The 23883-nt window shown below is 47.3% G+C and overlaps 1 protein-coding gene across 1 annotated transcript in view; it reads right to left on the bottom strand.

Moving 5' to 3' along the window:
- Positions 1 to 23361, bottom strand: part of catsper3 (cation channel sperm associated 3) — a 32586-nt gene extending 9225 nt beyond the window's left edge. The window contains exons 1-4 of the mRNA XM_033030068.1: positions 23273 to 23361; positions 20506 to 20656; positions 8115 to 8345; positions 4707 to 4889 (exon numbers count right to left, since the gene is read on the bottom strand). Coding sequence (XP_032885959.1) covers positions 4707 to 4889; positions 8115 to 8345; positions 20506 to 20656; positions 23273 to 23361 — 654 coding nt within the window. The remainder of the gene's footprint in view (positions 1 to 4706; positions 4890 to 8114; positions 8346 to 20505; positions 20657 to 23272) is intronic.
- Between the last annotated feature and the right edge of the window lie 522 nt (positions 23362 to 23883).

Below are 23883 nucleotides of genomic sequence, written 5' to 3'. Positions count from 1 at the left end.
CCTTGTCTCTGGAACTGTTGCACTAGATGCACTATTGCACCACAGTACTGAGAACTCCGTTCTACACTCTGCATTCTCCCTCTGCTCTGCCTATTCCTACGTGAGTTTGACTTGATTGAATTTATGTATCGTGTTTTCTGATTTGACTGGATAGCAGGAAAAACAAAGCTTTCCACTCTACCTTGGTACATGTGACAATAATAAACCTAAACCTATTTGCAAAAGGACTGCTAATTAAATTTAAGCGGTTATTAAATCAACGTGGCTGGGCCCAGTGGCGCAGCGGTAGAGTTGCTGCCTTACAGCGCCAGAGACCCGGGTTCAAGTCAAGTCGCCAAGTCAGTTTTATTCATCACGTGCACATAAAGTGCAGTGAAATGAATTTGCCAGCAGCGGTACAATTAAAAAAAAGAACACACAATACACAATAAAAATGTAACACAAACACCTACCACAGCATTCATCACTGTGGTGGAAGGCACAAAATTTGGTCAGTCCTCCTCCATTTTCCCCCGTGGTAGGGACCTCAACCCTCCGAAGTCACTGCTCCGGGCGTCCAGTTGTGCAGACAAGGTAAGTCCAGGTAAGTCCTGAATCGGTGCCTCCCCACCGGAGACCGCGGCTTCAAGATGGTGTCGGCCGCAGGCCGGCGGTCGAAGATCTAAAGTCCCCGCCGCGCCGCAGCCAGAAGCACCGCAGACCGCAGGGCCGGCGGTCGGAGCTCCTCACCAGGGATCCCCGGTGAGGGATCCCGCTCCGGATGGTAAGTCCCCGCCGCGCCCGCGGTAGAAGTAGGCCGTGGGTTCGATCCTGACCTGGGGTGTTGTCTGCATGGAGTTTGTACATTTTCCCTGTGACCGCATCTGGTTTCCTCCCACATTCCAAAGACAATAGACAATAAACAATAGGTGCAGGAGTAGGCCAATCGGCCCTTCGAGCCAGCACCGCCATTCAATATGATCATGGCTGATTGGCTAATTGACTTCCGTTAATTATAAATTGTCCCTGGGGCGTAGGATAACGCTGGTGTAATGATGGCTTGTCAGCGCAGACTCGGTGGGCTGATGGGCCTGTTTTCACGCTGTATCTCTAGCGATTATTACCCCCCGGTGTTTATTAGTAAGTCGAGTGGCACAGTGGCACAGCGGTAGAGTTGCTGCCTTACAGCGCCAGAGACCCTGGTTTGACCCTGACCACAGGTGCTTGTCTGTACAGAGTTTGTACGTTCTCCCCGTGACCTGTGTGGGCTTTCTCCAAGAGCTCCAGTTTCCTCCCACACTCCAAATAAATCCAGGTTTGTAGGTTAATTGGCTTGGTATCAATGTAAATTGTCCCTAGTGTGCGGGGATCGCTGGTCGCCGCAGACTTGGTGGGCCGAAGGGCCTGTCTCCACACTTTATCTCTTAAGCCTAGCAAAAAAAATGATCTGAAGAATTTGTCACACAAAGACTGCAGGTTAAAATAATTATTACCCTTGGTGTTTATTAACAGGTGAAGACTTAACAATTTTAATAATACCATTATTGGCCAAAGTTGTTAAAACGACAAAAAAAAAAGGTTATGTGTACCAATTTCGTCTCCAAGGCTCTCAGTCGTATTATTTAATAAATATGTTCGCTCATGACTTGCAAACAGAATATTTCAGCTTCCATTGATGCTTTGTGGGTGGTTGGATCTGAGCCAAAAAGGCCAGGAAACTCACCGGTTCAACTGTACTGAGGTTATTGGTGTTACAATCAAATTTCCTGTGAAAATATAACCTGCTTTGATCACTATTACCTCTTGAAACTGAGAAGACATATTCCCTCAGCCTTGTATGCTTATTTCATGTTGCAAAGCAGAACCAGGAAGAGGCAAAATCCCAGCAAGTGGTTCCTGCCCCTTTTGCTGACCTCCAGAGATTTCCCTCCGTGGTGCTAGGCAGTTTAGTTTAGTTTAGTTTAGAAATACAGCAGGGAAAGAGGACTTTTAGCCCGCTGACTCCACCTCGACCGAGCCCCGTAACCCTCGCACTCTCCTACGCACCAGGGACAATTTGTAATTTACAAACTTTGCCAAAGATACAAACCTGTACGTCTGGGCGGAAACCGAAGATCCCGGAGAAAACCCACCCGGTCACGGGGAGAACGTACAAACTTCGGACGGGCAGCACCCGTGGCCAGGATCGAACCCGGGTCTCTAGCGCTGTAAGGCAGCAACTCTACCGCTGCTCCGCCATGCTGCCTCATTTGGAACAGTTGTCCCAAAATCAGTTTGTGCCCCGTAATTCTGTATGAGCAAGTACTTCTAAGGAGCAATGTAATGCCTAACAAATAAGCACTGTTCCTGAAGAAGTCTGAAGAGTTGTCTCAACCCGAAACGTCACCTGTCCACGTTCTCCAGACATGCTGCCTGACTCACTGAGTTACTATGGAATTTTGCACCCTTCCAATCACAGCTAAAGACATTCTGGTTGTGATACTTGGATCACAGCTGAGAGGTGGCACGGTGGTGCAGCGGTAAAATTGCTGCCTCACAGCACCAGAGACCTGGGTTCGAACCTGACTACGGGCACCGTCTGTACGCTGTTTGTACGTTCTTCAAGTGACCGCGTGGGTTTTCTCCAGGGGCTCCAGTTTCCTCCCACATTCAGTGCAAGTTTGTAGGTTAATCGGATTCAGTAAATTGCCCCTAGTGTGCAGGATAGTGCTACTGTACGTGGTGATCGCTGGTCAGCACTGACTCGGTGGGCCAAAGGGTCTATTTCCTCACTGTATCTCTGAAGTCCACAGATTTCAAATTTGGTAGCTGGCACCTGTTAGAGTGTCATCTCCACTAGATTCCACATTTTAAAATACAAAGCTTATGGATACACAATAGGAAGCAAGAAAGGAAAAACATGCATTCACATAATACCTTTCATAAACTGCAGGCAATCTTGCAGGCAATTAAATGCTTTTTCAAATATAATCACTGTTTTTAATGTAGACAAAATTTGTGTCTAATTAACACCCAACAAGGTTCCATGAAGAGTATAAAGGGGTTGTTTTTTTTCTAAATGATGGAGAGATAAAAGGAACCTACAAATGGAATCTATTACGTCCTTCTAGAAGGTATTCCAACGTTTAACTATTTCTCAGACAACTCTGCATCAGGGAATGTAGACAAAAGGAACTGCAGATGCTGGAATCTTGCGTAGAATGCAAAGTGCTGGAGTAACCCGGCAGGTCAGGCAGCACCTCTGGAGAAGACGAGGAGCAGTCTGAAGAAGGGTCCCAACCCGAGACGTCACCCATCTGAGTCTGGGGAAGTGTTCCAACCTGAAACGTCACCTAACAGTCTGAAGAAGGGTCCTGGCCCAAAATGTTGCCTATCCATGTCCGCCAGAGATGCTGCATGGCCCACTAACTTACTCCAGCACTTTGCATTCTCTGCATTAGGGAATACATCTCTCCCTTAGTGTGTTAGGGATGTGTCAGCCCAATTCTTCCTTTAGCCGACAGCTCACAATGATCAGGTGCAGAAACAAATCTCATACCAACCAAACCGAGTCTGTAACTTCAATGGAAAATAATAGATGTTACCTAAATCTAAGACAATGGGTTTTTTTAATCTATTATTTAGATTTATGTACTTGGAGGCTGCATTTGGCGTATTGTGTCCAGTCTTGCTCTCCCACTGTAGAAAGAATGTTATTAAGCCGGAAAGAGTGCAGTGAAGATTTATGGGGATGTTGCCAGGTCTCGAGGTCCTGAGGTACAGGGAGTGGTGGGGCAGGCTAGGACTTTATTCCTTGGAGCGCAGGAGGCCGAGGCAGATCTTATAGAGGTGTATAAAATCAAGTGGGGAATAGATAGTGTAAATGCACAGAGTCTTTTACCCAGGGTGGGGGAATCATTTACCAGTGGACAGAGGTTCAAGGTGAGAGGGGCAAAATTAAATAGGTGACTGAGGGGCAGCTGTTTCGCTCAGAGGTTGGTGGGTATATGGAAGGAACTTTCAGAAGAGGCTGGTATGATAACAGCATTTAAAAGACACTTGGACAGGTAGTCCTTGCTTTCTCCCTCCTTCACAACCCTTTCCCAGCTCTCCCACAGCCTGCTGTCTCCGCCACTTCCTTTCTTCTTCCTGCCCCCCCCACATCAGTCTGAAGATTTAAGGATAAAGGGGAAATCTTTTAGGACTGAGATGAGAAAAAAAATTTCACACAGAGAGTGGTGAATCTCTGGAATTCTCTGCCACAGAAGGTAGTTGAGGCCAGTTCATTGGCTATATTTAAGAGGAAGTTAGATGTGGGCCTTGTGGCTAAACGGATCAGGGGGTATGGAGAGAAGGCAGGTACAGGATACTGAGTTGGATGATCAGCCATGGTCATATTGATTGACGGTGCAGGCTCGAAGAGCCGAATGGCCTACTCCTGCACCTATTTTCTATGTTTCTAAGAAGGCTCGACCCGAAACGTCATCTAATCCTTCCCTCCATAGATGCTGCCTCACCCGCTGAGTTTCTCCAGCATTTTTGTCTGCCTTGGACAGGTTCACAGATAGGATATGCTTGGGGGGTGTGGGTTAGATGCAGGAAAATGGGACTGGCTTAGATTGGGCAACTTGGATGGCATGGGCGAGTCGGGCCGAAGGGCCAGTTTCCGTGCAGGGTGCATCTATAATTTAAACATTGTTAATTTGACTCTACTTTTTCAATGCGTTAAAGCTGTACTATTCCATTACCGTCACTAAGCTGAAGAGTGTGAAGTACGCTGATTTAAGGCTACCCCAGTTTTCAAAGTCACCATGTTTTGCATCCCCATAGAAGTTGTATCCAATCAGCGCAAAAACTGTCATCAACAAGAAGAGGAGGAACAGGACGAAGACGACATTTTTAAGCGTTCTCACCAAGGCACCAAACAAGACCTAGAGGACGGGAAGATGAAATCAATGATTAATTCCAGCAAATTACAAAGACCGTGCGTAATTTCAACGACTGAGTGCCATGTGAGGTGTTACACCTTGGCAGGACAAATCAAAATAGGACGTACATGATAAATGGTAGGGAATTGAAGAATACAGTTGAACAGAGGGATCTGGGAATAACTGTGCACAGTTCCTTGAAGGTGGAATCTCATATAGATAGGGTGGTAAAGAAAGCTTTTGGTATGCTAGCCTTTATAAATCAGAGCATTGAGTATAGAAATTGGGATGTAATGTTAAAATTGTACAAGGCATTGGTGAGACCAATTCTGGAGTATGGTGTACAATTTTGGTCGCCCAATTATAGGAAGGATGTCAACAAAATAGAGAGAGTACAGGGGAGATTTACTAGAATGTTGCCTGGGTTTCAACAACTAAGTTACAGAGATAGGTTGAATAAGTTAGGTCTTTATTCTCTGGAGCGCAGAAGGTTAAGGGGGGACTTGATTGAGGTCTTTAAAATGATGAGAGGGATAGACAGAGTTGATGTGATCAAGCTTTTCCCTTTGAGAATAGGGAAGATTCAAACAAGAGGACATGACTTCAGAATGAAGGGACAGAAGTTTAGGGATAACATGAGGGGGAACTTCTTTACTCAGAGAGTGGTAGCGGTGTGGAATGAGCTTCTAGTGGAAGTGGTGGCGGCAGGTTCGTTGGTATCATTTAAAAATAAATTGGATAGGCATATGGATGAGAAGGGAATGGAGGGTTATGGTATGAGTGCAGGCAGGTGGGACTAAGGGAAAAAAGTTGTTCGGCACGGACTTGTAGGGCCGAGATGGCCTGTTTCCGTGCTGTAATTGTTATATGGTTATATGGTTATATTTTATTCACTGCTTAGGACTGACTTCAACTTCTATCTCTGCTGAAACAATAGCATTTTCCTTACAAGACCAATGCAGTGGCTCAGCTGGTAGAGCTGCTGCCTCACAGCTCCAGAGGTCCAGGTTCGATCCTGAGCTCGGTTGCTGTCTGTGTGGAGTTTGCACATTCCCCTTGTGACCGCGCGGGTTTCCTCCACGTGCTCTGGTTTCTTCTCACATCCCAAAGACATGCGGGTTTGTAGGTTAATTGGCCCTCCGGAAATTGCCCCTGGGACGTACTTTATTCAGTGGAGCTCAGGACGATGAGGGGGTAATCTTAGAGAGGTGTATAAAATCATGAGGGGATTAGATAGGGTGAATGCACAGAGACCTTTAGATCCCCCGGAGTTGGGGAATCAAGAACCAGAGGACATAGGTTTGAGGTGAGATGGGAAAGATTTAGTAGGAACCTGAGGAGCATCTTTTTCACGAGTCGGTATATGGAACGAGGTGCCAGAGGAGGTGGTTGAGGCAGGTACATTACCTCAGTTAAAAGAAATTTGGACTGATACATGGAGAGGCGTCAGGGTTTATGGGGAGAAGGCAGCAGCATGGGGTTAGAATGGAGAGATAGATCAGCCACAATTGAATGGTGGAGCAGACTTGATGGGCCGAATGGCCTAATTCTCCTCCTATCACTTATGATCTTATGACCGTATGAGAGGAAAGGTTTAGAGAGATATGGGCTAAACGCAGTCAGATGAGGCCAATGCAGAAGAGGCACCTTGGTTGGCATCAGCAAGTTGGGCCGAAGGGCCAGTTTCCATGCTGTATGGCTCTTTGACTATGACTAGTTACGGTGGGAGGTGGTGATGGAGTGTAGAAATAGAGGTGTTGCTACATTGTACAGGATATTGGTGGGCGCTGATGTGGAATAGTGTATAATTTTGGTCCACTGTTTAAGAAATTATAGACCAGTAGAGGAAGCAGTAATGGAGGATTTTATTAGGCTTTCATTTGGTCTGGTACATGGATAGAAATATTTAGAGGGGTATGGGCCAAATACGAGTAGGTGGGACCAGCATAGATGGGGCATCTTGGTCGGCATGGACAAGTTGGGCCGAAGGGCCTGTTTCTGTGCATTAGACACTATAACTCTATGACTTTATATGTGGGGAGTGGATGCAAAGGTGGAACAATACATAACTAGTGACAATGGGTATTTGAGGGTCAGTGTGGAGCCGGTGGGCCGAAGGGCCTGTTTCCATGTAGAGACAAAGAATTGCAGATGCTGGTTAATGCACTAAAAGACACAAAGTGCTGGAGTAACTCAGCAGAACATACAGCATCTCTGGGGAACGTGGAGGTGACATTTCGGGTCAAGAGACTGACCAACAGCTCTTCCCAGCTGTTATCAGGCAACTGAACCATCCTACCACAAATAGAAAGTAGTCGTGAACTACTATCTACCTCATTGGAGACCCTCAGACTACCTGTGATCAGTCTTTACTGGCTTTACTTTGCACTAAACGTTATTCCCTTATCATCTATCCATACGCTGTAAATGGCTCGATTGTAATCAGTCTTTCCGCTGGTTAGCACGCAACATAGAAACATAGAAACATAGAAAATAGGTGCAGGAGTAGGCTATTCGGCCCTTCGAGCCTGCACCGCCATTCAATATGATCATGGCTGATCATCCAACTCAGTATCCTGTACCTGTCTTCTCTCCATACCCCCTGATCCCTCTAGCCACAAGGGCCACATCTAACTCCCTCTTAAATATAGCTAAACTAACTCCCTCTTAAGTATAGCAACAAAAGCCTTTCACTGAACCTCGGTACACATGACAATAAACTAAACTGAACTGGACTGCACTGAATCAGAAGAAGGGTCCTGAGCTGAAACATCACCCATGTGTGTTGCCCAGAGATGCTGCTTGACCTGCTGAGTTGCTCCAGCACTTTGTCGCCCGTGCCATATTGACCAATCGATCAATAATGCTCCAATAATGATCAAGATGGGGGCGGCACGGTGGCTCAGCAGTAGAGTTGCTGCCTTACAGCGCTTGAAGAGCCTGAGACCCGGGTTCGATCCTGACTACGGGTGCTGTCTGTACGTTCTCCCCGTGACTGTGTGGGTTTTCTCCGAGATCTTTGGTTTCCTCCCACACTCCGAAGACGTACAGGTTTGTAGGTTAATTGGCTGGTATAAGTGTACATTGTAAATTGTCCCCAATGTGTACGCAGGATAGTGTTAATGCACGGGGGGGGGGGGGGGGGTCGTTGGTCGGTGCGGACTCCGTGGGTCGAAGGGCCTGTTTCCCCGCTGTATCTCTAAATGAAACTAAGCTCATATGATTTACCTGCAAGCCACGGATAAGTGAGATGGCCCTGAGAATCCTAAGTGGCCGCACTATATGAAACCAGGACATAATGCGTGAATTTCTTATGAGAAAGAAGCGCTGGATGTAAGATAACAACAGCACGATGAAGTCAAATACATTGAATCCAGATCTCCAGTATTTAATTGGGTCAACATAAATCTTCGCGATGAACTCCACGGTATAAATTGCCAAGAACAACTGTTCCGCCACCTAGATAAGAGAACACAAATTAATTGAGATTGAAAAGATAAATCCAGTCAAGTTGCAAAGGGAGAGTTCCAAGGATGATCAAAGGATCAAAGGTTATTTATTAGTCACATACACCATAGGTGTAGTGAAATGCTTGTTGCCAATGCAGCACATAAAAGAAAGAATACAGACATAACAATAATAAAGAAATTTAAACATAAAAAAACACCCCCCCCCACAATGGTTCCCATTATGAGGTAAGGCACAATGTCCGGTCCCCATCGCCATGTCCACCCATAGTCGGGCCTATTGAGGCCTCCGTAGTCGCCGCTACGGAGGCCCGATGTTCCAGGCCATTCTGGCCGGATGATGGTGCTCCGTCGTTGGGAGAATCCTCACAGCGGCATGGGACACCTGGAACGGCCGCTTCCCTTACCGGAGACCATGGCTTCCGAAGCCGGCAGGCCGCGCTGGATGGAGCTTCACCACTGGCGATCTCGGCGAGAGATCCCAGGCTCCCAATGTAAAGTTCAGCGCTGGCCGCTCCACAGACCCGCAGCTCCGCGATGTTTCAACGGCGGTCTCAGCATTCCGAGTTCCAGCGCGGCGACCCGGGCAAGGCATCGCCCGCCCCGCTCCGCCGTAGCGCTCCAGCGCTGCGCCGCCGCCGATGCCGAGGTTCTGGCCGGTCCCGTCAGGAAACGCCGCTCCAGGCCCGCTGGTAGGCCGCGAGGCCGGGTCGAAGATGCTGCCCGGAGAAAAGCTGCCTCTCCGACCAGGTAGGGACCCTGAAAAGTATTTTCCCCCTTCCCACCCACCCCCCCCCCCCACATAAAAAAGACTAGAGCTCCAAAAACAAAACACTAAAACACACTAAAAATTTAAAAAAGAGTGAAAAAACGGACAGCTGCAGGCTGGGCAGCCATACCATACAGGACGGCGCCCCCGATGTTGCGAGGTCAAGAGGACCTGAGCTACGGGGAGAGGTTGAGCAGGCTGGGACAGGGAGGATGAGGAGCGATCATATGGAGGTGTACAAGATCATGAGAGGAATAGATTGGGTAAAGTGCTTTACCCAGAGTGTGGGGAATCGAGAACCAGAGGACATAGGTTTAAGTTGAGGGGGGAAAGAATTAATAGGAACCTGAGGGGTAACATTTGTACATTAAGGGTGGTGGGTATATGGAACGAGCTGCCGGAGGAGGCAGTTGAGGCAGGCAACATGTTAGAGACATTTGTAGTGTCACGCGTATAGGATAGGTTTGGAGGGATGTGGGCCAAACAAGGGGAATGGGACTAGTGTAGTTGGGGCATGTTGGTCGGCATGGGCAAGTTGGGTCGCAAGGCCTAAATCTTTTAGGACCGAGATGAGGAAAACATTTTTCACACAAAGAGTGGTGAATCTCTGGAATTCTCTGCCACAGAAGGTAGTTGAGGCCAGTTCATTGGCTATATTTAAGAGGGAGTTAGATGTGGCCCTTGTGGCTAAAGGGATCAGGGGTTATGGAGAGAAGGCAGGTACAGGATACTGAGTTGGATGATCAGCCATGATCATATTGAATGGCGGTGCAGGCTCGAAGGGCCGAATGGCCTACTCCTGCACCTATTTTCTATGTCTATGTTTCTATGTTTCCACGCTGTATGACCCTATGACAAAGTTCTATCAAAAAACTAACACATCCATCCAATACTTGTGCTCCACAAGACAAATATTTTCAATTGTGGGAATAATCTATCCTCTTTCATAGTTTAATATGTATTTTTTTCCTATTTTTAAAGTGCATTATCATTGATTATCATTGATTAAACATAGAAACATAGAAACATAGAAAAATAGGTGCAGGAGTAGGCCATTTGGCCCTTCGAGCCAGCACCGCCATTCAATATGATCATGGCTGATCATCTAAAATCAGTACCCCGTTCCTGCTTTTCCCTCATATTCCTTGATTCCTTTAGCCCTAAGAGCTAAATCTAACTCTCTCTTGGATAGTACAGGTCAGGGGTTATGGGGAGAAGGGGTTGAGAGGGAAAGATAGATCAGCCATTATTGAATGGCGTAGACTAGATGGGCCGAATGGCCTAATTCTGCTTCTATCACATGAACTTATGAATAGTTGTAATAGTCTTTGCGGAGGATAATGAAAGATAATGGAAATAAATATGAACAATTTCTGGTCAAGTCTAAGTAAGTCAACACTGGAACATTGTATTTCATTCCTTCTACACAAGTACATTAAAGAAAATGGAACCAAGAGTAGTCCACCTGGCCCCTCAAACCTGCCCCACCATTCACTATATACTTCACTCATCTCCCTCAGCCCTAATGAGTGCCAATTCTACACAACCCTCAATTCCACAGTCTTTCATTAATTTATCTACTTCCTCTTTAAATAACTCCAGTGATGGACCCCCACAACCCACTCTGTGAGAGGGAATTCAAGTTCAAGTTCAAGTGAGTTTATTGTCATGTGTCCCTGTATAGGACAATGAAATTCTTGCTTTGCTTAAGCACACAGAAAATAGTAGGCATTTACTACAAAACAGATAAATGTGTCCATATACCATGATATAAATATATACACACATGAATAAATAAACTGATAGTGCAAATAACAGAAAGTGGTTGGTAATAATCAGAGTTTTGTCCAAGCCAGGTTTAATAGCCTGATGGCTGAGGGGAAGTAGCTATTCCTGAACCTGGTTGTTGCAGTCTTCAGGCTCCTGTACCTTCTACCTGAAGGTAGCAGGGAGATGAGTGTGTGGCCAGGATGGTGTGGGTCTTTGATGATACTGCCAGCCTTTTTGAGGCAGCGACTGCGATAAATCCCCTCAATGGAAGGAAGGTCAGAGCCGATGATGGACTGGGCAGTGTTTACTACTTTTTGTAGTCTTTTCCTCTCCAGGGCGCTCAAATTGCCGAACCAAGCCACGATGCAACCGGTCAGCATGCTCTCGACTGTGCACCTGTAGAAGTTAGAGAGAGTCTTCCTTGACAATCCGACTCTCCGTAATCTTCTCAGAAAGTAGAGGCGCTGATGTGCTTTTTTGATGATTGCATTAGTGTTCTCGGACCAGGAAAGATCTTCAGAGATGTGCACGCCCAGGAATTTCCATGGACCTCAGTACTTAATGACTGCCCCCTTATCGTGCACCTCTGTCCCAATAGACAATAGATGCAGGAGTAGGCCATACGGCCCTTCAAGCCAGCACCGCCATTCAATGTGATCATGGCTGATCATCCACAATCAGTACCCCGTTCCTGCCTTCTCCCCATATCCCCTGACCCCGCTATCTTCAAGAGCCCTATCTAGCTCTCTCTTGAAAGTTTCCAGTAAACCGGCCTCCACCGCCCTCTGAGGCAGAGAATTCCACAGACTCACAACCCTTTATGTGAAAAAGTATTTCCTCATCTCCGTTCTATACCGCTTACCCCTTATTCTTAAACTGTGGCCCCTGGTTGTGGACTCCCCCAACATCGGGAACATGTTTCCTGCCTCTAGCGTGTCCAAACCCTTAATAATTGTATATGTTTCAATAAGATACCCTCTCATCCTTCTAAATTCCAGAGTATACCAGTCCAGCCGCTCCATTCTCTCAGCATATGACAGTCTTGCCATCCCGGGAATTAACTTTGTGAACCAACGCTGTACTCCCTCAATAGCAAGAATGTCCTTCCTCAAACTTGGAGACCAAAACTGCACACGATACTCCAGGTGTGGTCTCACTAGGGCCTTGTACAACTGCAGAAGGACCTCTTTGCTCCCCTCATTCAAGACTCTCCCTTGATTGGAAACGTCTCACAATAAACCTTGTCATGTGCCCTTAGGATCCTGTATGTTTCAATAAGACCCTATCCTTAAAGAATGGATCGATTTGGTTTATATTCACTGGAATTTAAAAGGATGTGAGGGGATCTTATAGAAACATATACAATTTTTAAAGGATTGGACAGGCTAGATGCAGGAAAAATGTTCCCCATGTTAGCGGAGTCCAGAACCAGGGGTCACAGTTTAAGAATAAGGGGTATTTTAGGACTAAGATGAGGAAATACTTTTTCACCCAGAGAGTTGTGAATCTGTGGAATTCTCTGCCACAGAAGGCAATGGAGGCAAATTCACTGGATGTATTCAAGAGAGAGTTAGATATAGTTCTTATGGCTAACAGAATCAATGGATATGGGGAGAAAACAGGAACGGGGTACTGATTTTGGATGATCAACCATGATCATATTGAATGGCGGTGCTGGCTCGAAGGGCCGAATGGCCTACTCCTGCATCTGTTTCTATGTTTCTATCTGCCGGAGGAGGTAGTTGAGGCAGGTATTATTGCAACGCTTAAGAGACATTTAGACAGATACTGGAAAGGAAAAATTTAGAGGGCTACGGGCCAAACGCAGGCAGGTGGAACTAGTGTAGATGGGAGATAGACACAATAAACTGCAGTAACTCAGTGGGAGAGGCAGCATCTCTGGAGAGAAGGAATGAGTGATGTTTCGGGTCGAGACCTTTCATCAGACTGCTTAGGGATAAGGGAAACGAGAGATATAGAGGGTGATGTGGAGAGATAAAGAACAATGAATGAAAGATTTTCAAAAAGACTGGTCTGCCCCAACAGCTGCTGACAACGTTCTACCGCTGCACCACAGAGAGCATACTAACGTATGGCATCTCTGTGTGGTATCTCAGCTGCACGGAGGCGGAGAGGAGAGCTCTTCAGCGCGTCGTCCACAGAGCGCAGAGGATCATTGGGACAGAGCTACCAGCCTTGGAGGGCATCTACCACACACGGTGCCTTAAGAAGGCCGTCAGCATCCATAAAGACTCATCACACCCCTGTAACAGACTGTTCGAACTACTTCCCTCCGGCAGACGTTACAAGGCCTTCTACGCCTGAACCTCCAGACTCAGAAACAGCTTTATTCCCAGAGCTATAGCGGCTCTGAACCGGCCCTGCTGAGTGCCCCCCACCCCCCCTGGACTGTCTCCCTCGGATGGTCACGACACACAGCTTATTTATTTATTTTACTTTTCTTTTTCATCGGTTGGAGCTGCATACTAAATCTCGTTGCACTGACGTGCAATGACAATAAAAAAAAAATGTTTTAAATATATTATTATTATATGCAAAAAAGTAACGATGATAAATGAAACAGGTCATTGTTGTTGGGTTGTTGTAAGCTGCTTGTAGCGTGACAATGAGAAGCTAGTGTGACCTGGGTGGGGGAGGGATAGAGAGAGGGAAGGAATGCCGGGGCTACATGAAGTGAGAGAAATCAATATTCATACCACTGGGCTGTAAGCTGCCCAAGCGAAATATGAGATGCTGTTCCTCCAATTTGCGTTTAGCCTCACTCTGGCAATGGAGGAGACCGAGGACAGAAAGGTCTGTGTAGGAATGGGAAGGAGAATTAAAGTGTCCAGCAACCGGGAGATCAGGTAGGCTCACGCGGGCTGAGCTAAGGTGTTCCGCAAAACGATCGCCCAGTCTGCGTTTGGTCTCGCCGATGTACAAGAGTCCACATCATGAACAACGGATACAGTAGATGAGGGTGGAGGAGGTGCAAGTGAACCTCTGCTTAACCTGAAAGGACTGTCGGGGGTCCCTGGACAGAGTCGAGGGAGGAGGTACAGGGACAGGTGTTGCATCTTCTGCAGTTGCAGGGGAAGGTACCTGGCTTAGGGGTGGTTTGGGTGGGAAGGGATGAGTTAACCAGGGAGTTGCGGAGGGAATGGTCTCTGTGGAAGGCGGAAAGGGGTGGAGATGGGAACATTTGTCTAGTGGTGGGATCCCGTTGGAGGTGGCGGGAATTTCTGAGGATTATGTGTTGCATGCGACGGCTGATGGGGTGGAAGGTAAGGACTAGGGGGCACTGTCTCTGTGGCGAATAGGGGGAGGGGCAACAAGGGCGGAGCAGCGGGATACCGAGGAGACACGAGTGAGGACCTCATGGGAGAGTGGAACCCCCCCCCCCCCCCTTCCCTAAAGAATGAGGACATTGCGGATGTTCTAGTATGGAACATCTCATCTTGGGCGCAGATGCGGCGTAGACGGAGGAATTGGGAGTAGGGGATAGAGTCTTTACATGAAGCAGGGTGGGAAGAAATGTGGTCAAGATAGTTGCGGGAGTCAGTGGGTTTGTAATAGACGTCAGTCAATAGTCTATTTCTTGTGATGGAGACTGTGAGATGAAGAAAGGGGAGGGTGGTGTCGGAGATGGTCCAAGTAAATTTGGTGCAGGATGAAAATTGGGGGTGAAGTTGATGAAGTCCATGAGTTCTGCATGGGTGCAGGAGGTAGCACCGATGCAGTCATCAATGTAACGGAGGTAGAGTTCGGGGATAGGGCCAGTGTATGCCTGGAACAGGGATTGTTCAACGTGCCCTACAAAGAGGTAGGCACAGCTGGGGCCCATGCGGGTGCCCATAGCTACGCCTTGGATTTGGAGGAAGTGGGAAGAGTCAAAGGAGAAGTTGTTGAGGGTGAGAACCAGCTCCGCTAGGTGGAGTAGGGGTTAGTAGAGGGAAATTGGATGATTCTGCGGTCAAGGAAGAAATGGAGGGAGAGAGACCGGGGGAGGGGAGAGGAAGGGAGGGGAGAGGAGGGGGGAAGATAGAAACATAGAAACATAGAAAATAGGTGCAGGAGTAGGCCATTCGGCCCTTCGAGCCTGCACCGCCATTCAATATTATCATGGCTGATCATCCAACTCAGTATCCCATCCCTGCCTTCTCTCCATACCCCCTGATCCCTTTAGCCACAAGGGCCACATCTAACTCCCTCTTAAATATAGCCAATGAACTGGCCTCAACTACCTTCTGTGGCAGCGAATTCCAGAGATCCACCACTTTCTGTGTGAAAAATGTTTTTCTCATCTCGGTCCTAAAAGATTTCCCCCTTATCCTTGTACTATGACCCCTTGTTCTGGACTTCCCCAACATCGGGAACAATCTTCCTGCATCTAGCCTGTCCAGCCCCTTTAAGACCTTCCTGGTGGAGGATGGGGGTGTAGAGTGACTGAACGTTCATTGTGAAGATGAGGGAGTGGGGGTTCGGAAAGTGGAAGTCGTTAAGGGGGACGAAGGGCATGTGAGGTATCTTGGACATAGGTCGGGAGAGATCGGACCAGGAGGCAGGAGCAGACAAAAACAATGGGTCGGCCAGGGCAGTTGTGTTTGTGGATTTTGGGGAGAAGGTAAAAACAGGCTGTGCGGGTCTGGGAAACGATAGAGTTGGAGGCTGTGGAAGGCAGACAACCAGAAATGATGAAATCAGTAATGATGTGTGAGATAACGGTCTGTGGGATCTTGGTCCAAGGATAAGTAGGAGGAGGTGTCTGAGAGTTGTCGCCTGGCCTCAGCCCGGTAGAGGTCAGCGAGCCCGACTACCACGGCACCTCCCTTGTCGGCGGGTTTGATTATAATGTCAGGGATGCTGCAGAGTTGCTGCAGAGTGAGCGGAGGGCTGTACGTTGAGAGGGGGTGAGGTTGGAGTGAGTGGAAAAGTGATGGGACATGCTGGCCGGGGTGGGCAAGTTGGGCTGAAGGGCCTGTTTCAACAATCTTTGACTCTATGACTGCATCATTCTTCAAAACACCAAAGAGTCATAGTCATAAAGCTTGGAAACAGGCCCATCGGCCCAAATTTTCCATACTGGCCAACATATCGCAACATGTCAAAGGCAATGGATTCCATTTTTGTTTTGGTTATCTATACTATTACTAAAACTCTCATCTTGACCACTGCGTTGTAAATAGATTTGCGTAAAAACGCTACCCTATATCGCGATGATTTTTTCGCCATCTTACTCACTTGTTCTCCTCTGCACCGAGCGCCCCAAGTTGTGTTCCGATCGGTGAAATGTTAGAAGAGTTATGAAGGTTTAAAAAATCGTTAGGTCTTCTTGCTTGTCAGTTACCATGAAGGTAACGCTCCTTCCGGGAGCGAGGAGAATAATGCCCTGGAAGCCGTGAGTGAGAGTTGAGTCCAGAACTGAGAGTCCACCAGCCTTTAGTGAGTGAATGTGAATGTAAAAAGCCGTGGTTGAGTGCGGAAGTCGCGCTCAGTTCAGAAGTCGGACGTGAGTAGATGCAAGAGAGTTTTACTGTCATTAGTCCTGTGTGTGATGGTGTATGTGTGAGAGATACCGTGTATGTGAGAGAGATACTGTGTGTGTGAGAGAGAGATACTGTGTGTGTGAGAGAGAGATGTGTGTGTGTGAGTGTGTGAGAGATAGTGTTTGTGTGTGTGTGTGTGTGTGTGTGTGTGAGAGATAGTGTTTGTGAGAGAGATTGTGTGTGAGAGATAGTGTGTGTGTGTGTGTGTGTGAGAGATAGTGTGTATGTGTTTGTGTATGTGTACGCGTGAGAAATACTGTGTATGTGAAAGATACTGCGTGTGTGTGAGAGAGATAGTGTGTGTGTGTGTGAGAGATAATGTGTGTGTGAGATATATATATATATATATATAGTGTGTGTGAGAGAGAGATAGTGTGTGTGTGTGTGAGAGATAGTGTGTGTGTGTGAGAGAGAGAGAGATAGTGTGAGTGTGTGAGATATAGTGAGTGTGTGTGTGTATGTGTGTGTGAGATATATATATATATATACTAGACTAAGTGGGACCCGTTGGGTCCCATGTTCACACGGGAGGGTTGGTCCCCCGACGCAATATTCCACCTCTCCACCAATTCCAATATTGGTGGCCAGTGGGGGGGGGGGGGGGGGGGGCTTTCTGGAGCACTGGTATGGGTGTTGTTGGCTGCAAGGACTACTGGTCTCCAGAGGGCTAGTATCGACATTGTGGGCCAAATGGATTCTTGGGGTGGCAGCTCAGTCCTTCAAGCCTGATGTGCTCCTGATGTGCTGGCAGCTCACTCACAGCTGGTGGGCTGGCAGTTGACTCATGGCTATTCCTTGAAATTCCATTTCAAGCAGTGCAAGGTCACCAAATTCAAATCCATTTTCCTACCATTTCAAGCAGGATGCAAGGCCGCCAAATTCAGGTTCAGTTTCCTACCACTTCAAGCAGGGTGCAAGACCACCAAATTCAAGTGCAGTTTCCAACCACTTTAAGCAGGGTGCAAGGCCACCAAATTCAAGTGCAGTTTCCAACCACTTTAAGCAGGGTGCAAGGCCACCAAATTCAAGTGCAGTTTCATACCACTTCAAGCAGGGTGCAATGCCACCAAATTCAAGTGCAGTTTCATACCATTTCAAGGAGGACGCAAGGCCACCAAATTCAAATGCAGTTTCATACCATTTCATGCAGGGTGCAACAACACCACATTCAAATGTAGTTTCATACCATTTTATGCAGGGTGCAAAGCCACCACATTCAAATGCAGCTCCATACCATTTCAAGCAGGGTGAAACCACCATAAAACCACACAAAACATCACACTCACAGTTCAGTAGACATTCAGTGTGTTCAGTTGATTCACAGCTCAGACAGAGCTGTGATATCTCCCTCCCCCATCATGCAAAGACTGAGCCACACCCACACATCCGGGTTTTATAATCCCTCCCCCTCCCACCGGAAAAGATGTGGCCTTCATGGATTCTCAACATTTTTTAAACACTAATAACACTTTTATTTTTCATTGATGGGAAGAATCCTCTGCACCTGATGCACGGAGGGGGACTGAGTAAGATGGCCAAAAATCACAGCCGTAAGTGGTAGCGTTTTATCTAAAATCAATATAGTACAAACAGAAAGTTGTCAAGTTTAGACAAACAACCATTCGCGGTGCCTTTTGCTTCAACCCAAAACCCCCCGAACAACCATTTGCAGTGCCTTTTCACTTCAAACCAACCACATTTTCATTTTCAAACCACATTAAGGGCACTCACAGTTGAGTAGACATGTGTTCAGTGTTATTCAGAGCTCAGAGAGACGTGACCCTCTCGCTTCCTCCATCTTGCAGAGACTGAGTGAGGCACACCACTTCCGGGTTTTATAGTCCCTCCCCCCTCCCACCAGAGAGGCAGCAGAGAGGGTCCCTCTTCACCCACGACTGCATCCCTAAGTACGGATCCAACGCCATCATTAAGTTTGCTGACGACACCACGGTGGTAGGACTGATCAGTGACAACGATGAGTCAGCCTACAGAGAGGAGGTCCAGCACCTGACAACCTGGTGTGCCAATAATAACCTCGTCCTCAACTCCAAGAAGACGAAGGAACTTATTGTCGACTTCAGGAAGGTCAGAGGGGGCAGACATACCCCCATCCACATAAACGGGACTGAGGTGGAGCGCGTCTCCAGCTACAAATTCCTCGGGGTACACATCTCGGAGGATTTGTCCTGGTCCCTCAACACCTCCAAGCTGATCAAAAAGGCACAGCAGCGCCTTTACTTCCTGAGGAGGCTCAAGAAAGCCCACCTGTCCCCCAGATCCTGACCAACTTCTACTGGTGTACCATCGAGAGCATCCTGACCGCCTGCTTCACGGTATGGTACAGCAGCTGCACTGTTGCGGACAGGAAGGCACTACAACGGGTGGTGAAAACCGCGCAGCACATCATCGGTGCCCCGCTCCCTGCCATGGATGCCCTCCACCGAAAACGGTGTCTGAAACGGGCTGGGAAGATCATTAAAGACCCCTCCCACCCCAACCATGGACTGTTTGCCCTCCTCCCATCAGGGAGGCGGTACAGGAGCCTCAGGTCTCGTACCAGTAGGATGAGGAACAGCTTCTACAATCATACCGTCGCATTGCTGAACTCGGAGTCCCGCCGATAGATTCCTCCGGTCCCTCTGTCCCCATTGTTTAATTATTCTGTATTTTTTATTATTCTGTATCCTCTTTTTTTATTTTTTTATTTCTATATTGCACTACTACGGACTGACGCAAAACTGCATTTCGTTGTACCCATACTCAGTATTTGTGCAATGACATTAAAGTTGAATTGAATTGAATTGAATTGAAAATTATGAAAATGTTTTAAACATTAATATCTCTCAGATTTTTCATCGATGGGAAAAATCTTCTGGTCCAGTCCGGCGCAGGGGGGCTCTGAGCGAGGTGGCCAAAAATGACAGCCATAAATGGCGGCATTCTCTCGGAAATCACATCACAGTGAGTCAAAAGTGGTCAAGATCTTACTTTTAGTAATATAGGATATTTTAGTAATATAGGATATATATATATATATATAGTGTGTGTGTGTGTGTGAGAGATAGTGTGTGTGTGTGTGTGTGTGTGTGTGTATGTGTGTGAGATATAGTGTGTGTGTGAGAGATAGTGTGTGTGTGTGAGGTGAAGGGTGTGTGTGTGTGTGTGTGTGTGTGTGTGTGTGTGTGTGTGTGTGTGTGTGTGTGTGTGTGTGTGCGTGTGTGTGTGTGTGTGTGTGTGTGTGTGTGTGAGAGCGAGATGGAGGGTGTGTGTGTGTGTGTGTGTGTGCGTGCGTGCGTGATGGAGGGTGGGTATGTGTGAGCCCATCAGCCGTGAGTGAGTGAACTGCGAGCCCACCAGCCGTGAATGAGTGAACTGCGAGACAACCAGCCATGAGTGAACTGCGAGTCCGCCAGCCGTGATTGAGTGAACAGTGAGTCCACCAGCCGTGAGTCAACCAGCCGTGAGTGAGTCAACTGTGAGTCCACCAGCCGTGAGTGAATGAATTGTGTCCACCAGCCGTGAGTGACTGACCTGTGAGTCCACCAGCCGTGAGTGACTGAACTGTGTCCACCAGCCATGAGTGAGTGAACTGTGAGTCGACCAGCCGTGAGTGACTGAACTGTGAGTCCATCAGCCATGACTGACGGAACTTTGTCCAAGAATCCATTCGGCCCACAATGCCCATACTAGCCCTGGATACCAGTCCCTTCGGCCCACAACATCCATACTAGCACCAGAAAACAGTGGACCAAAATAATGCACTGTACTTCAATTCAAGGCTCACCAATACTCTATACAATTTAACATACATCTCTATTTCTAAACTGATCAAGATTCCTCATCTACACCGCCTGCCCACGTTTGGCCCACAACATCCATCTAAAAATGTCCTATCCAACACGTACTTGTCTTTTAAATGCTGTTATATCACGCAACAAAAAGCTTTTCATAGTCCCTCGGTGCACGTGACAATAATAAACTAAATTAGATCGCTTTGAGAGAATCCATTAATACCATAGCATATTCAGCCATGTAAACATATTTGCAAAATATCACTGTCAACTTACATTAAAGAAATTAAAAAACTTGTACTCCATTTTGTAATTGGTCCCGAGGGCCAGCAATAGTGAATTTGCAGTAATCGTGGTGAAGATGAACCATTTGAAAAGCGATTTCTTCAAAAGCCTTTTAACGTAGCCATGGAACAAAAAGTCTTTCCTAGATGGGAACAAAATCAGACAAAACGTAACAGAGGGTGACGCAGTGGCGCAGCGGTAGAGTTGCTGCCTTACCGCATCAGAGATTCTGGTTTCCATCCTGACTGCTGTCTGTACGGAGTTTGCACGTTCTCACTGTGACCTCGTGGGTTTGCTCGGGGTGCTCCCGTTTCCTCCCAGACTTCAAAGACTTGCTGGTTATACGGCACGGTGGTGCAGCAGTAGAGTTGCTGCCTTACAGCGCCAAAGAACCGGGTTCAATCCTGACTATGGGTGCTGTCTGTACGGAGTTTGCACGTTCTCCCTGTGACCTCGTGGGTTTTTTTCCGGGTGTTCTGGTTTCTTCCCACACTCCAAAGGAGTAGAGGTTGCGGTTCACAGACTCGCCAGCCGCCTGCCACTCTTGCAGGCTGGAAGAGTCTGTGTACCACGTGTACACAGAGTGCGTGAGGCTGCAGCCACTGTTTGAATATCTAAAGGGGCTGCTCCTTGCCTTCTGGCTGCATTTTTCACCCACCATCCTCATCTTTGGACACCCTGTGCGTAGGGGAGAGGGTAGGGCTGAAGATGTCCTGGTTGGGTTGCTCCTGGGCCTGGCCAAGCTGGCCATCCGCGAGTCACGGCGCCAGACGGTGGAGGGCTCTACCCGAGCCAGCTGCCTGCCCCTTTTCCGGGGTTACGTCCGTGCCCGGGTGGGATTAGAAAGAGAATACGCCCTGTCTACGGGCACCCTGAGGGAGTTCCGGGACCGCTGGGCTCCGCAGGGTGTTGAATGTATCCTCAATAAGGATTGTATCATAATTGTATAGTAGTTTATTACATGTTTGTATTGTATTATGGTGGTGGGTTCTGGCTTGTTTTATTGTAGTGTAATATTATTTTAATAAATAAATAAATAAATAAATAAATAAAGGAGTAGAGGTTAGGTAGTTGAATTGGCTTCCGTAAAGATTGTAAATTGTCCCTAGCGTGTAGGATAGTGCTAGTGATCGCTGGTCGGCGCGGGCTCGGTGGGCCGAAGGGCTTGTTTCCGTGCTGTCATTCTAAACTAAACTAAACTAAACAAGGTTTATAGATTAATTAGCTCCTGTAAATTGCCCCTAGTGTACAGGATAACTCTAGTGTATGGGCGATCGCTGGTCGGTGCGGACTCGGTGGGCCGTAGGGCCTGTTTCCACGCTGTATCTCTGACGTCTAAAGTCCAAAGTCACATTTGGAGTATTGTGGGCAGTTTTGGGCCCCATATCTGAGGAAGGATATGCTAGCTTTGGAGAGGGTCCAGAGGAGATTTATGACAATGATCCCCTGGATGATTGGGTTAATGTATGATGAGTGTTTGAAGGCTCCTGGGGCTGTATTTGTTAAAGTTTAGAAGGATGAGGTGGGGAGTGAGGGGGGTCTCATTGAAATCTACAGCAAAATGAAAGGCCTAGATAGCGTGGATGTAGAAAGGATGTTTCCAGTAATGCAAGAGCCTAAAACTAGTGTACGCTTGATCGCTGGACGGCGCAAACTCAGTGGGTCCAAGGGCCTGTTTCTACGCTGAATCTCTAAACTGAACTAAACTAACAGGCTTACAACCCAGCAGTATGAATATTGAAGGCACACAAAAATGCTGGAGAAACTCAGCGGGTGCAGCAGCATCTATGGAGCGAAGGAAATAGGCAACCCAGCATAGGAAATAGGAGACCCAGGACAGAGAGGTCGGATATGGAATGGGAGGGGGAGTTGAAGTGCTGAGCCACCGGGAGGTCAGGTTGGTTATTGCGGACCGAGCGGAGGTGTTCGGCGAAACGATCGCCAAGCCTCCGCTTGGTCTCACCGATGTAGATCAGCTGACATCTAGAGCAGCGGATGCAATAGATGAGGTTGGAGGAGATGCAGGTGAACTTCTGTCACACCTGGACAGAAATTGGAGGAACAGCACCTCATATTCCGCTTGGGGAGTCTGCAGCCTGGGGGCATGAACATTGAATTCTCCCAATATTGTTAGCCCTTGCTGTCTCCTCCCCTTCCTCATCCCTCGGGCTGTCGCCCTCCCATCCCTCAGCCCTCGGGCTCCTCCTCCTCCTTTTTCCTTTCTTCTACCCCCCCCCCCACCCCCCATCAGTCTGAAGAAGGGTTTCGGCCCGAAACGTTGCCTATTTCCTTTGCTCCATAGATGCTGCTGCACCCGCTGAGTTTCTCCAGCATTTTTGTGTACCTTCGATTTTCCAGCATCTGCAGTTCCTTCTTCAACAGTATGAATATTGACTTCTCTAACTTCAAGTAACCCTTGCTTTCCCTCTCTCTCCCCACCCTAGTTCTCAGACTACTTTCACTGTCCTCCTGATTCATGTTACTGAATGTACAGTACGACTCGTTGTCACCTTCCCCTCAGCTAATGAACCATTTCCTTGATCATCGTCTGCTTTTGCTCTGTTGTTTTCTCACCCAGTCCTTCCTTTTCTCAAGCCACCCACCCCCCTGACTCTCAATCTCAAGGGTCTCGACCCAGAAACGTCACCCATTCCTTCTCTCCAGAGATGCTGCCTGTCCTGCTGAGTTACTCCAGCATTTTGTGTCTATCTGCCTAAACTAACAGCTTCTTTCTACTATGTACCTGGCATTGACTTACCGCATGTTTTTGTACATACTGATGTCAAAACTCTTCTTCCCACCAGAGACATTTGTGGCTGAAGGGTGGATTTGAACTTTTAAAGACATTTTGATGCCTTTTGCTGCTCAGAAGACTTATAATTATGTTTAACTGGCACTTCCTTTCACTGATAGATCGGTTTCAATCGGAAATGTTAAAGTTTTCTTCGAAGTTTACGATTTGGCTACAAAAGTAAAATTCATTCAAAACAATACGACAACAAGCCAGTACAGCCCACCGCGGTGTATAACGTGCGGGTTAATAGTTATTAGGACAGTTATAGAACATGAATTTTATGTCACAGAACATTACAGAAAGAAACCATGAGATCGATTATGATGCACAGGCATTCCGAAATAGATAGACAGAAGGGAAAGAGAATATTTCGCAACAATGCAGTCACAAACGTATCTCCAACAAATAATAATATTGAAGATAGACACAAAATGCTGGAGTAACTCAGCGGATCAGGCAGCATCTCTGGAGAAAAGGAATAGGTGACGTTTCGGGTCGAGATCCTTCTTCACACTGAGAGTGAAGATAGTTTAGCTTAATAGGTTAGTTTAATCCAACTAATTAAATTTAATTAA

The sequence above is a fragment of the Amblyraja radiata genome, chromosome 11, assembly GCF_010909765.2.
Source record: "Amblyraja radiata isolate CabotCenter1 chromosome 11, sAmbRad1.1.pri, whole genome shotgun sequence".
NCBI classification, from domain to species: domain Eukaryota; kingdom Metazoa; phylum Chordata; class Chondrichthyes; order Rajiformes; family Rajidae; genus Amblyraja; species Amblyraja radiata.
The sequence above is the reverse complement of the archived record's forward strand: the minus strand, read 5'-3'. Positions and strand labels throughout refer to the sequence as shown.